Source organism: Pyrenophora tritici-repentis, chromosome 8, assembly GCF_003171515.1.
Source record: "Pyrenophora tritici-repentis strain M4 chromosome 8, whole genome shotgun sequence".
Lineage (NCBI taxonomy): Eukaryota > Fungi > Ascomycota > Dothideomycetes > Pleosporales > Pleosporaceae > Pyrenophora > Pyrenophora tritici-repentis.
Genome location: NC_089397.1, coordinates 152841 through 166493, shown reverse-complemented (window position 1 = coordinate 166493; position 13653 = coordinate 152841). Strand labels below are relative to the sequence as shown.

Here is a 13653-nt window from a genome sequence, read left to right as displayed (position 1 = left end):
GTTAACTTAGATACCAGCTTGCCGCATTCCCCACACGACGAAACTGCCCAAATGAGCTACCTCGACGCCGTGCTGTTCGTGTCGCACCGAACCCGATCATCCCGCCATACATTGACGACTTGGAATTCCGGATCAACGGAACAAAACCATGTCAGACGATCAGACATCTTCGGTGACTGCACCGGCACCATACCACGTCTCAAAGTCGAATATCTGTGTAGACAGCAAAGGCGAGAGCAATGGTAATGGTGTCTTCGCCAATCGGAGGTTCGGTGCAGGCGAAGAGGTTGCAAGCTTCAAGCGGCCACTCGTCGGCTCCTTGGAAACGGAACGGCTGCTCGACACGTGTGCAAACTGCTATATGTGGACCGAAGGGTCCTCAACAGGTACACGATTATATGTACCGGAAGGGGTAAAAGTGGACAAGTGTGCCGCTTGCGCACGATTCCGATATTGCAGCAAGGTATTTGAAGCTGTATCTGAGACGATTGCTAGTAGGACTAATTCGGGTAGGCATGTCAAAAGGCAGCATGGAATCGCGGGCACAAGCATGAATGCAAAGTCCTGAAGCCGATGGCCGGCAGAGGACTCCCAAAGGCATTTCTCGCATGTATAGAACTACTCACCAGGCGGAAGCATGGGCTCATTTCCGACCAAGATTGGGAAATGGTTTGTCGCTTACCGTCTCATGTTGATGACTTTAAGCGGAAGGGAACATACGGAAACATTGAAATGATGGCAATGGGCGCACCGCAGTTTGCATTGCCGCCTACCATGTTCGACAAGGACTTTATCGCCGCCATGTACGCTCGAGTAAGTCACCACGCATTCTTAAAACTTGCGCTAACTTGTACAGGTAATGTCGAATGCACTAACCATCATTACCCCTACACTGGACCCTCTAGGCATCATCTTGGACCCTACACTTTGCAGCCTCAACCACTCCTGCGATCCCAACGCTTTCATCATGATGGATGGTCCATCCGTCAGCATACGTACACTCCGACCCATCAGGAAAGACAAGGAAATTTTCATCTCATATATCGACACCACATACCCGTACCACAAACGACAGGAAGAACTCCAAACACGTTGGTTCTTCACATGTCGATGTGCAAAATGCCAGGAAAAGGCTACACTTCAGGAAGACAACTGGCTCTTGCCAGTAGATTCAAAGTTTGTTTTGGACGCGGAAGCGAAAAAGGCCATGGCCCAAACCCAGGAACAGACATTTGCGGTATATGAAGAGCTTCACAAACTATCCACCGAACATGTCATCTACGGGCTCAAGCAAATCCTCGCTAGCTGCTACGAATCTCGCTTTTACCCCATATATCGTCAACCTTATGCCGAAGCCCGCGATGTCCTCATTGTCAACCTCCTCTCGATGGGAAAGTTCCAGGATGCATGGGCACAATGCGCAAAGCGGTACAAGTACATCTTACCGAAGCTATACCCAGTACCTTTCCATCCCGTCAGGGTGGTGCAGACGTGGCAAATGGCGATGCTCGCTGCGTATCTTGCCAGCACGGAAGAAGGCGTCGGGGCTCCGGGTGTCAACATGGGGTTGATAGCGATGATGTTGGTAAAGCAAGTATTGGACGTTGCACATTTAAGCCACGGACCAAACAACGCGTTTACAAAGAGTGTGAAGGGAAAGGCAGAGGAGATGATTGAAGAGCTGAAGAGAAGTGTGGGGAACCCTGATAACGCGGTTATGAATCGGGAGTTGGAGGTTCAGAGGGATAGGTTGATGGAGATGGGGGATTGGGCGGAAGACGGGAAGATATCGAAACCTCTGAAGCAGGTTAAGCTGGTGGAGGAAGCGTTTAGTGTGTAGTAATATCACATAGTCTTTTACATGCCAGATCATTCACTCCTCACGCAACTATACTAACATGCGCAATTCTATCTAGGCATCAACATCTTAATCTCGCTTACACCTAGGCAGCGAGGTCTAACCTCCACTTGAACTAACACTCTCCACGTAAAGGTGAGTGCAAACACCCACCACGTGCCCCCAACCTCTCACCTCACCAGCTCCGCGCGCAGACCGCAGCCTCACTCGCGCATAAATGCGCGCGCAACAAGAGGAGTGAGCCCGACTATTTCAGCCCGTCCCCCATCTCTCTCCTCCATCATCTCAACACCGCACTCTGAGATTCTTCGTACCTCATCTCCCACCACAACACATCCAGGCACTCGCCTCTCCACCACATCGCCATCACCACCATGCCACCCAAAGCCACCCCCCGACGCCAGCCAAAAAATGTACTCGGCCGACGTCGTCGCCGCCGTCCTCTGCAGCACCGGTACCACCAGCCTGTCCAACAAGAACTACGAGATGATGAGCGCGCTCGACGGCAAGAAGACGGCAAGTGCATTCCAGCATGACTTCCGGGCCGTCATTGCCAAGGCCAAGGAACTCAAGGCGCGGGTTGAGGAGGGCGAGGCGTTTGAGCCTGTTGCGCCGGCTAGTCAGCGTAAGGGCAAGAAGTTAGGTGAGTGTTTTTTGTAGAGGGTCGTGGGTGTTGGTAGTGGGTGGATGGTGGTGGCTTGATGGGTATGAGGGAGTTGCCACTATCCACTACACCATCCACCAAACCACACCTCTCCCATCCCATCCCACACCCCACTCTTCCATCCAAACACAGACTAACCCCCTTTAGCCTCCACCCCCACCACCCCCAAGAAGCGCAAACCCACATCCACATCCCCCGACTCCGACTCCAACTCCAACACCAACACCCCACCCCCCAAGAAGAAGACCAAGACTCCCACGCCCAAGAAACCCACCACCACCACCACCAACACTACCGCAAAGACAACCCCGACTTCAAAGACCAGCAACGACGCCGACGAGGCTCCTTCCCCCCCCACTCGACGACGACGAGGAGTTGCAGTTTGCCACTGACGAGAAGATGCCGTTTGACGTGGACACGTTCATCAAAGAGGAGATGGAGTGGGAGCACAACTTTGGTGAGTTTGCTTAGGTGTGGGTGGGTGGGTGGAAGAGTAGAAGTAATGGAATTTGAGATTTCGCTGGATGGATGGGGTATGGTACTGGGATGGAATGGGGTAGGATGGAACGGGATGCGAAAAATGTAGTGTAAAGACAACTCCCGATCTGCGGATAGGTACATCCTGAGAGGGTTCGTGAAATGCAATGCTTACTCGCATTATCATGTGGATGTTTGCCGCGTTCTTGGTGAGTGCTTACTGGTGTTGTTCCGCACCCACACACATATCCACACACGCTTGTACATACCCGGGTGAGATGGAAGACTCAACAAAGTACTGTATATACGTCACTGTATGCGGCAGGCACCCACCTACCTACCCTCATCTATCCCACCCATCCCTCCTCGCCAAAACCAGTTGAAAGCAGATTTTCCATTTCTTCAAACGGTGCGTAGCGAATGAACAAAGTGATGATGATAACACACGCGTAAATAACAACAGCCCAGCCGTTCACTCCCGCCGTTCTCGCAAAAGTACCGACTTCCACGCGGCAAATACGATGGTGGGCATGGGATGATACGCCATCTGAAAGCTCATCTTACCGAGAGTCATGCCTGCCTGGCACTACGCACAACACTCGGTAGGTGCAGCGCAGTGCAGTGCAAACTAACCAAGTTGCCAAGGGGATAGCAGAATGTGTGCGAATAATCGATAAAACAAATAACCCACGGTCATTATATCATACCTATACCTACCTATACTTAGGTGTAAGTATACTTACCTATACCACACAGCATCCAAACATGACAACATTTCGCAACACACGGCCCTCTCGTCTCAACCCCCGGCGCCCAGACGCCCGGGGTGCGGTACCGCTCTCTCACCTCAGCGTTCCCTGTCAAATTTCCTTTTTTTTTTTTACAGTGGAGACGCATCATCAATGTCGGCCCGTTTTTGGTCTTGTCCATTTCACCCATTTGTGACAGTTGTTCCGTGTCGGCCGCCGTGTGTGCGAACAAGACGGTAAGTACATGGGATGGGATGGGATGGGATGGGATGGGGTGTCAGTGGTGGGACCTTATCACCGGTGTCGCACCGGCCACCAATCTGCGCAAACGATACCGGTGTAGGGAAAGGCGGACTAGGGGGTTCCCCGTCGCTGATCGATGAGGTAAGTACAGTAGATTGTGACTATCCTATCGCGTTGGTTTGTATCGATAGGGGTGTGTGTGTGTGTGTGTGTGTGTGTGTGTGTGGTGCTGTGGTGTTCGAGGCGCAGTGCAGGATGAGGGTGGGCATGACGTCTGTCTCCGTGGCTGGGTTGCGCCTGTCGCGGTCACAAGACAAGTACCCTGCAGCAGTGTAAAAGTTGTATTGTATGCTGGAGTCGGTAATGCATGAGAACGGAGATGGACAACGGAGAAGAAGGCCGCATACTTGTTGTGGCGACGGAAAACTTTGTTCCTGGCATGGAAGCGTTGTTGCTTTGTTGCCGAGGCGGCAGGGAATGTCGATGCCGGACATGGGATGGCTGTGCATTGCTTGCTGTTCACCGGCGCAACTTACTTGGACATGTCGTCACCTGGGGCGCGCGTCATTGCGGGCAAAAGGGTAAAGGGTATGCAGTCGCGCTTTCTTTATACTGGACTGAAATAGCCGTCGGTTTGCATGCGCCCGTCCAGCCGTCATGTTCGTGCAAGGAAATGGACATGAGGCCCCTGAATTTCCCCAGATTATTGAATGGCTTCCCGCTAACCCCAAAGCAGTTAGCGGAAAGGTACGGCGGCCGTTGGCGTGCACCTCATGCGCCGGGATGCAACATGGGGCGTCTTTCCCACTTACTCCTAGTCCAAGCGTTGGCCCAACCCACAGGGCTAGACGCATGTGCATGCACTTTTTTGCTTCTAGCCGAGTTGCAGTCGAGGGCCGTCGAGGGCATGTATGAAGGGCGAAAAAGGGGCTTGTATCCTGGCCTTGTATCCTGGCCAAGCGTCTGACTGGGCGACGGCGCTAATCACCTTGTCGAGCGTCAACGTTTGATTAGCCCCAGCACCGGGCCTAGGCCAAATGCGGGCTTCAATTTTGCATCTCTCTGCCGTTGCTCTGGCGTTCTTGATCCGGTCAAAAGCTAAGTAGTCGTAAGCTCGGCTTCTTGGTTTCTTTATTATACTAAAGCCGGCGCCCTTCTCACCTGAAGTCTTTCCTTCACTCCCATCAAGTCGCACGCTTCTGCTGTACAGTCACTCCTTCAGATACTACTACTACTACTACCCTTAATACCCTAATCCTACCCAACCTAAACTCCAAAACTCGTCAACATGCGCTTCTTCGCCATCACCGTTGCGGCCTTTGCTGCTGCCGTTGCTGCCCTTGAGATCAACACCTTCCCTGCTGAGGGTGTTGTTGCCGGCCAGACCTACACCATCACCTACTCGCCTGCCGACGACACCCCAACCACCTTCATCCTCCGCCAGGGCAAGTCGACCGACCTCACCACCGTCGGAACCCTCACCAGTACGTTCTTCCACCTCAACAAACTTAGACTCAAATATACTAACAACCCCCAGCTACCGCCACTGGTGGAAAGTTCGAGTGGACCCCCGAGAAGAGCCTCCCAAGCCAGCCCGACTACGCGCTCCAGATCCAGCGTGGAAGCGTCATCAACTACTCTGCCCAATTCCCTCTCAAGGGCGGATCCGACGCGCCTGTTTCTTCGCCCAAGCCCTCTGGCTCTGCTTCGTCTTCTCCTACCCCTTCGCCTGCCAACTCGATGAGCAGCGCAATGGCCAGCATGATGTCCAGCATGACCAACGCCATGCCCTCTGCCTCCGCTACCATGGGCTCCGGCGCAAACTCGACCGTCTCATCCCCCACCCTCTCAAAGACTCACCTCCCCACTGGCACCAGCTCCGGCACTCTTCCCCAGGTCACCACCGCCGGTGGCAACAACCTCGCTGCCAGCCCTTTTGCTGCAATGTTCGGTGCTCTTGCTGCTTTCGCTTACCTCGCTTAAGCGTTGGTGGTGCGCTTGTCTTTCCTTTGAAGCAGAGACGTGCGAAAGCTTTTCTTGGTACTTTGTAAGGTTTTTGGCTCTTATCTAGCAAAAAGAATACTATGAGCCGTCTCTCGTCTATACATGCCCGCCCCCCAATGAGCAGAAACCGTCACGTCCACCCGTGATGCCAAAAGAGTCGGAAACGCTTCCCAACTTTTTTCAATTAATGCCGCGCTCGCTATGCAAAGAGCTTGTACAGCCTGCGTCTTTCCGTCTTACGCCAAAGCAAAATAACAATAACACATAAAAGATACAACATTGTTGTGCCTTGGTCTCACCTTGTTGCTTCATCTCAAATCACACAACGTCTCACATGCTACCCTACCCTACTTACCCTTACCCCATCCTACCCTAAGTAATGCAGCGTGTTTGACATATACCATCTATCCCTTGTCTGTCATACACCTTGCCTTGCCTTGCCTTGGACCTGTCTTCCCCTCGGTCTATTCCATCTTCGTACCACAGACGTCAGACGTGTCACCCACCTGCAAAACATGTCCGATATCCGCCTCGTACCGCATCCGTCATCTGGTGACGTGCGTTCCAGGACTGTGGTACAAGAAAGTTATAGCCATGTGGTACAAGAGCTGTCATTGCGCACGCCCGCATGCGGGACTGGAGTCTTTGAGGCAAAGATTGCGCATGCGCGTACGCGTGATGGTGAGCGGCGCGATGCATGCGGCCGAGTTGATGCGACGTACTTTAGGAAAGGCTTTGTCGATGTTGGCGGAGGATTGCGATGACGTCTTTCCCCATCTCTAGCTTCGAGAAGCTACTCCTACTCATAACACAGTCCCCAGCATCTCCCTGCTGATTTCACTTTCACTTTCATCCAGGGGAGCGCGCACCCAAACGCGACACCATCTGTGTCCATGGCCAGCCAGCCAACCGGTCGCGCGCATCGTGCGTGCGTGTGATACATTACTACGAGCGCCAGCACTGTCCCTAGTTACGGTACAGGCAAAACCCCAGCACTGACACCAGCATCTGCATCTGCATCTGCATCTTCAACCCTATCCATCGATCCATGTCCTTGCCCGGTACCCACGTCTCCACTTCTATGACGCCACCGCTCCCACACATGTCCATGTCGGTGCAGCCGGCTGTCGGTGGCGGCGGGAAGGGAAAGAGTGGTGCATGTGGGGGGTAGATGCAAGATGCCGCTTTTGCTCGTATCGCGGCAGCTACTGGTTCGTGAGTGCGTAGGTAGTGTTGGACTTGACCGGTGTGAGGAGGTACTTCTAGTCGGAGTTACCCGGTTTACAACTATATGCGCACACGGCATCTACACGGCTAGTAGATGGAAACAAGATCTTTTCTAGTGCTAACAAAGAATCAAGATACCTACAGTGAGCGGCGTATACCACAGTCCACAGCCACCCCGTCCCATCCTGTCATGTCCTAGCTTGTCAATGTCGTGCAATAGCACCTAGCCGTCTGTATCACATCATAGCAAAAAATCTGCGTGTCACGCGCTTCTGTTCTCTGGACTATCTTTGAGAATTAGGGGTTTGGACCCTGCGTCTGCGTCTGCGTCTGCGTCTGCATGGGGATTTGATCACGCGTCCGGGTCGAACAACCCTAAACGACAAAGCTCAAGCGTGAAAAGCGGAAAATTAGGGTTGGTTCGTCCATTTACATGAGCTTGTGCATGAGCGACTGCGTGTTCTAATGCGCGAGTACGGCACAGTGACGGCGAGGAGGGAGAGGCGTGGTTTCTTTGGCGTGGAGTTTAGTGAAGGGTTTAGTTGAGATCCCAACTATAACGTAGGTAGGTAGGTATGTACATAGACATTCTCTCCATCTCCCATCTCACATAAAAACATAATTATCTCACAACCACCGCAGGTTCCGTAGAACCAAACTACCATATTTCTACCTCATCAACCAAACATCTCAAATACCACAAGACTAAAGAGACACACACCGCATATCAATATTATGCAAACTTCCCCCTCCCCACTGTATACAGTTTACAAACAAAGCACGTGAGAAGTCTGTGTGTTTTTTTCGGCTTTTAGCACTGGTGCATCGGGTCGGGGTCGGGGTTGAGAGTGGAGCAGGGTACATACATGGCACGTGGTAAGTAAGTGTGCATACAGACTAGGTAGATGCCGTATGCCGAGTTTTGCTTCTTTTGGGGGGGGGGGCAGGAGGGCTTAAGGGTGGCGTTGGTGGCGTAGAATGTGGCGATGTGGCGAGGCTTGGGTGTTTGGTGCAAAGGTAGGTGTGGTTTGCGCGTGGCTGGGTTCGTTGTTTCTGGTTTGGGGTTCGGGCGGTGGATAGTGGTTACCGTAAGAGGAGGAGTGGGTAGGTAGGGTAGTGGGTCAGAGTTGGTGTAGTGTAGTGTGGTGTGCGGCTGTAGATCTGGTTCCGGGTGGCTTGCATGGGTAGCTGTGTTGCAAAGGATGTTTGGGGGAGGGTTCGGGTACAGGACATGGACTTTGATCGATTGTGCATGCCCGAATAAGGTCAATATGACGGTCATTCATAGTTCTCCATGTAGGAGGTCTATTGTACCCTTTTACATCGTCACTCGACTCGTACCACCATCCAGTTCGGTATCATCTAAACGCCCAAGCATGTACTCCCCGATAACTTCTCTGGAAACCCATTTCCTCACCTAGCATCTTCTATTCCAAAACCCCTTACACACACTCACTCTTCCTCACCACGCCATCACCCCCGCCGCCCCCGCAACCGCGCCCACAAACCCCATCTTCCTATACCCCTTCCCACGCGCCGCCCCCGTCGCCTGCCCACTCGCACTCGCTAACGTGATCGTACTCCTCACACCGTCCGTCGTCGTCGTCGTCGACATCGACATCGACATCGTTACCTCCGCACTAGTCTTTGTAACCGCCTCACTCGAGCTCGAGCCGCCCGCACTAACCCGAGTATTCGTCCCATTGATAAGCGTAACAGCCGGTCTGGAAAGCACAGGCGGCGTAGTATCAATTGCCAGACCCGTTGGCGCGGTAGATGACAGCGACGACGCGGGAGGAGTGAGAAAACTAGCATACGTCGCCGCACTACTTGGCGTTTGTTGAGTCGACGACGGTAGTAAGGCGTCTGTTGATGCTGAGGGTGTGTCGACGGTGAAGGGGGTGCCCCATGATGACGCCGCTGTTGTTGTTGTTTGCGCGCGAGAGAGGTGTGGTGTCAGACCGAGGAGGGAGAGGAGTGTTTTGCGAAGAGAAGACTTTTTCATGGTTGGTGAATGTGTACGTATGCGTGTTTGTGTGTGTGTGTGTGTGTGGTTGTGTGGTACTAAAAGGTGTTCTGTGCCTGCACGTGTCTTTCCTTCTTCCGCAAGACACAAGAGAAAAGAAAATGCACAAAAACAAAAAGGGGGATTCTTCGTTTTTGACTTTCTTTTGGAGTCGTTGCCGTTCCTTCCTTCCACCTTTGAAAAACAAATCAAACCCAGTATCCTTAACTCCGCTCCCGTCTCCCCCTTCCCGCCCTCACTCCTTGTTATTTTATTAAACATATTTCGACAAACTCCGAGACCAGCGGGCTTCGATCGCCCGCTAGTGCTCACAAGTCTGACGTAGAGTTTCTGTCGTCGTGTCGAAAGTGGTGAAACATTTACTAGTCTGAAGGTCTGATTCGTGATGTTGGGCGCAAGGGCGTGGCTGATTGGTGCGTCTCGGCTCTCCGCAATGGGTGTGCGATGGGGGCGGATGGCGCCTGCCGGACCCCGATTATGCTTACTTGTGCGCCGGAGGTGCTTGAAGAAACAGATAATGCAGGGCGTTGGCGCAGGTCAGATCTACGGTGAGTGTGGCTGACGTAAGAGTGGGAAGATACTTGGCTTATTAGGAGAGGTATCAGCTGGTGCGACGCTGATACTGAGGGTTTAGGTTGGCTGAGATTTATGATGAGTTTTGTGCACGCTGGGTTTGGAGCGGTGTTGTCATCACCAGGTGATAATCGGGTTGTCATTCTATCCTGCCTATTCGATTCCATCTACCACTTGACAAGATCCTGCACTTTCACAGGCATACCCGACTCCATGGATTTATTCGCACCAACACCGACAAGCACAGCATTACCTCCATCCCGGATATAAGCAGCACGCTTAAAGTTGTCTGCAGTATCACCAACAAGCACATCGCGCAGGAGAAGAGGATCGCCTCCGCCATGTCCGCCTTCTGACTTTTGGACTTCAACAACATACGGCTTTTCCCACAAAGGATATACGACAATGTTCGTCTTCTCTACCCCGCCTTGAATGTAGTTGGCCTCGAGGTCGCCAATACCTTCGTTGGTAACCGTCTCGCCACCAGCCGAGTATCCTCCTTCAACGACGTTGATCTCAATACGGCCTTTGCTACCATTGAACACACAGCGGTAGCCTTCCCATGGTGCATATGCGTAGGTGTTGTATGTCATGACACTTTGGTCCTTGTACTTGATAATCATGGAGAGATTGTCTTCAATGGTAATGCCATCAGCGAAGCAATTCCGGTCGCGAATGTAGCCATCCTCGTGCTCGGCCTCAAGGTACAGTTTCTTCAGCTGGGCATTCTGGTCAATGTGTATGGCGAAAGGGTCATCCTTGGCAGCTTCGTTGTTGAGATAGCGTTCCCCGAGATTCTTTTCTCCGCGTCGCTCGGCATTCTCTCGGCCGTAGAAGCGCAGGCTGCCCAGACAGTAGACCATTTCAGGCTCTGTATTGAGCCAGTAATGGACTAGGTCGAAGTGGTGGATCGACTTGTGCATCTGGATACCACCGCTGGTATCCTTGTTCCTATGCCACCGACGCATGAAGTCGGATCCGTGTGCGCAATCTAGAATCCAGTCCATGTGTACCGTTGAGATCTCGCCAATGACACCCGAGTCGATGAGCTCGCGCATCTTGGTGTGATGTGGTGCATATCGGTAGTTGAACAGAACACGAACTTGTTTGCCCGTCTTCTTCTCCGCATCAATCATAGCCTGCAGCTTCTCTTCGTCGATAGTCATGGGCTTCTCAGTAATGGCATCGCAGCCCAGCTCCATGGCTCGGATGCAGTAGACATGGTGGAAGCGGTCGATGGTAGTGACAATGACGACGTCTGCCTTTTGTTCCTTGACCATCTTGTCAAAGTCTTCTGCCTTGTACATGGGTACGCGTTCGCCGCCGATTTCGGCAATGCGGTCGTTGGCAGCCTTCATGCGCGTTTGGTTGGTATCGCAGATACCTACGACTTGGGCAACATCTTTGAAGTCTTTGATGATGCTTTGGTAGTAAAAGGCTGAGCGGACGCCCATGCCTACAATGACATAGCGCTTGATTTGAGAAGTCATGGTGAAGATGTGGATCAGGCGAGTAGAAATTTTGCAATCTCAATTGTGAATCGGCAGGACGGAACTGGACCAGTCTTGGGGACATTATATACACGTCTTCGCACTCTCGTGACACCTGTGAAGGATCCGTGTGCGTGTCCAACACAACTGGATCCTCAAATCAAAAGCCATTCTCAAGAATACATCCATCCTGTCGTGAGAAAGATAGCCCGTGAAGCTGCATATGCATATGTTTGACAGCGTATTCTGAGGATTAGTCAAGCAGGCCGCCCCGGAAAGGGTTTAGTAGTTGAATCCCCCGCACCTCACCCTGGATGGATAATAGTGGGGAGGCGGAGCCATCCGAATTCGGGTCGGCACAGGAACGAACATGACGATACAACCAACAGTATCTGAACAAGTATTTGACCCACTTTACACCAGCGAAATTGGTAGGCGTGGTCCCGACCAAAGATGGGAAGTTGCCGAGTGACTCCATCTTTCAATCTCATTGCTCGACAGTCCCGACACGTTTTCAGTAATCATGCAAATTGTCTGGCAGTCAGGTGAGACGCCGATCAAGAAACGGGCTGCATCTGCATGTACGAGTTGTCGTTCACGGAAGAAGAAATGTTACCACGTGGGTAGGCGCAATATAGAAAGAGTGGAGCGCACCGGTAGGCGGATACAACAGGAACGTCCAAGCACGACTGCACGCAAGACAAGTCCAAGTCCAGGCCGTGTAAGCGAATACAATCCAGAATCAATTCTCGCAGCCCTATCAGAAGATGCCGAACCAGGACCAAGCACTCAGATACTGGAAGCAAATACAACAGCATTACACCCCACACCATCTGCCACGACACCTAGCCTGTCTACAACATACGAAGCACAACGACGTTTAGCATGGTACAAAAAACACAAAACCCGTGCCGCTCCACCACCGCTATCAGATGCGCATCGAAGATACCTCGAAGATGAAGGAGCATTCCTCATCTTACCAAAAACAACCACTGACGCCCTCCTCCCCCTATACATATCCACATTAGACGACCTCACCCCCATCACCCACGGCACCAGCATCTTCCGTTCCCACAGCAACAACCAAGCCTCTGCCTACCTCGTCCGAGCAATCTGCCTCGTCGTCTGCAAAACCACACACGCCACCCCCTTCCTCCGCCTCACGGATCCCGGCCCCCTTCTCGAGCCCTTGGACTTCGCCTCTAGACTCCTAGCCGGCCTAGACGCGGTCATAAAAGCAGACCTCGAGCCCGACCGTGTGACCAAGATGCAAATCCTCGCATTGATGCACTTGCACAACGACGGTCTAGCAGGTGTAGACCGCGCGTCGAGTCATCTCTCCCAGGCAATCTGTGAAGCATGGTCCCTAGGTATCCATCTGAAGATACCAGACAGCCCCGACAAAGAGCGGTGCGAGTATCTGTGGTGGTCACTCCGCAACTTCGACCGCTTGGGCAAACCGATCATGGCCGCAGCGCCGTTCTTTATCGACGACGCAGACGTAGGTATCGAGCGTATAGTACCAGAAAAGGGGAACTACCGCTCACAAATCATGGCTGTAGCGCTGGGTTTGGGGGATTTGATGACGGTGGCTACCAAGGCGTATAAAGCTGGTGCTAGGGCTGCGGTGGATAGTTGTGCGGTGTTTCCGCAGCTGGAGGATGTTGTGAGGGATGTGGATTTTGAGGGGTTTCATAGGGCGCATAGACGTATGATATCATTCCTCTCCATTTCTCGTACGTCGTACTTACCAGAAGCAGTTTATCTAGAAACATGGTATCATGTCGCCGCCATGCTATCTTGTCGCTACAGCGGCCCAGGTAGCGTACAATACTCCCGCCGCTTCACCTCTGCCCATCGCGTCCTCGATCTCGTTTCTAATGAAGGCATCGACGCATTTCCCCCCGTTACCGCTGGTCCCGTATGCAATGTCCATGTCTACGACGGTGATATACCGCGCGTTGCATGATGGGGAGCGTGGGATAGGTGCGGCGTGTGAGGATTTGCGGCGGTGCTGTGAGGTACTTGATGGGCTGGGGAGGAGGTGGACGAGTGTTAGGGGGGTGGGGAGGTTGGCGGAGAGGCTTTGGGGGGGTTATTGAGTCGGGGGCTTTGGATGGGTTGGTGGATGGAGATGGGAGTGGGAGAGATTCTGGTACAAGAAGTACGACGGCCGCGAGTGGATGCTCTGTTGGTATCGTTCCAGAGCATGGACATACGTCGGCTTCTGATACTGTCGTCGTGGCTGTGCAGGATAGTACGACAACATTACCGCAGGAACCTCGTCTTCCGTATAACAACGAAGTCTTCCAGAGACAGCTGACGGAGATTTGGCCGGGGAT

General features: G+C 52.7%; 5 protein-coding genes across 5 annotated transcripts; 4 read left to right on the top strand and 1 right to left on the bottom strand.

Moving 5' to 3' along the window:
* Positions 1-148: 148 nt before the first annotated feature.
* PtrM4_135330 (SET multi-domain protein) lies at positions 149-1840 on the top strand (the record flags this gene model as incomplete). The annotated part of the gene is made up of 3 exons (XM_066109246.1): positions 149-463; positions 514-813; positions 857-1840. The coding sequence occupies 3 exons, from the start codon at positions 149-151 to the stop codon at positions 1838-1840; spliced, it is 1599 nt and encodes a 532-aa protein (XP_065960168.1).
* A 429-nt stretch (positions 1841-2269) lies between these two features.
* PtrM4_135320 (uncharacterized protein) lies at positions 2270-2993 on the top strand (the record flags this gene model as incomplete). Its single annotated transcript, XM_066109245.1, is given in 3 exon segments — positions 2270-2501; positions 2670-2902; positions 2922-2993. 3 exon segments carry the CDS (start codon positions 2270-2272, stop codon positions 2991-2993), a joined length of 537 nt encoding a protein of 178 aa, XP_065960167.1.
* A 2286-nt stretch (positions 2994-5279) lies between these two features.
* On the top strand, positions 5280-5974 carry PtrM4_135310 (GPI-anchored multi-domain protein; the record flags this gene model as incomplete). Its single annotated transcript, XM_001938386.1, has 2 exons — positions 5280-5475; positions 5529-5974. The coding sequence occupies 2 exons, from the start codon at positions 5280-5282 to the stop codon at positions 5972-5974; spliced, it is 642 nt and encodes a 213-aa protein (XP_001938421.1).
* Positions 5975-9988: 4014 nt separating this feature from the next.
* On the bottom strand, positions 9989-11311 carry PtrM4_135300 (NAD-binding Rossmann fold oxidoreductase family protein; the record flags this gene model as incomplete). The annotated part of the gene is made up of 1 exon (XM_001938388.1): positions 9989-11311. The coding sequence occupies one exon, from the start codon at positions 11309-11311 to the stop codon at positions 9989-9991; it is 1323 nt and encodes a 440-aa protein (XP_001938423.1).
* A 523-nt stretch (positions 11312-11834) lies between these two features.
* Positions 11835-13280, top strand: PtrM4_135290 (Fungal-trans multi-domain protein; the record flags this gene model as incomplete). The annotated part of the gene is made up of 1 exon (XM_001938389.2): positions 11835-13280. One exon carries the CDS (start codon positions 11835-11837, stop codon positions 13278-13280), a length of 1446 nt encoding a protein of 481 aa, XP_001938424.2.
* Between the last annotated feature and the right edge of the window lie 373 nt (positions 13281-13653).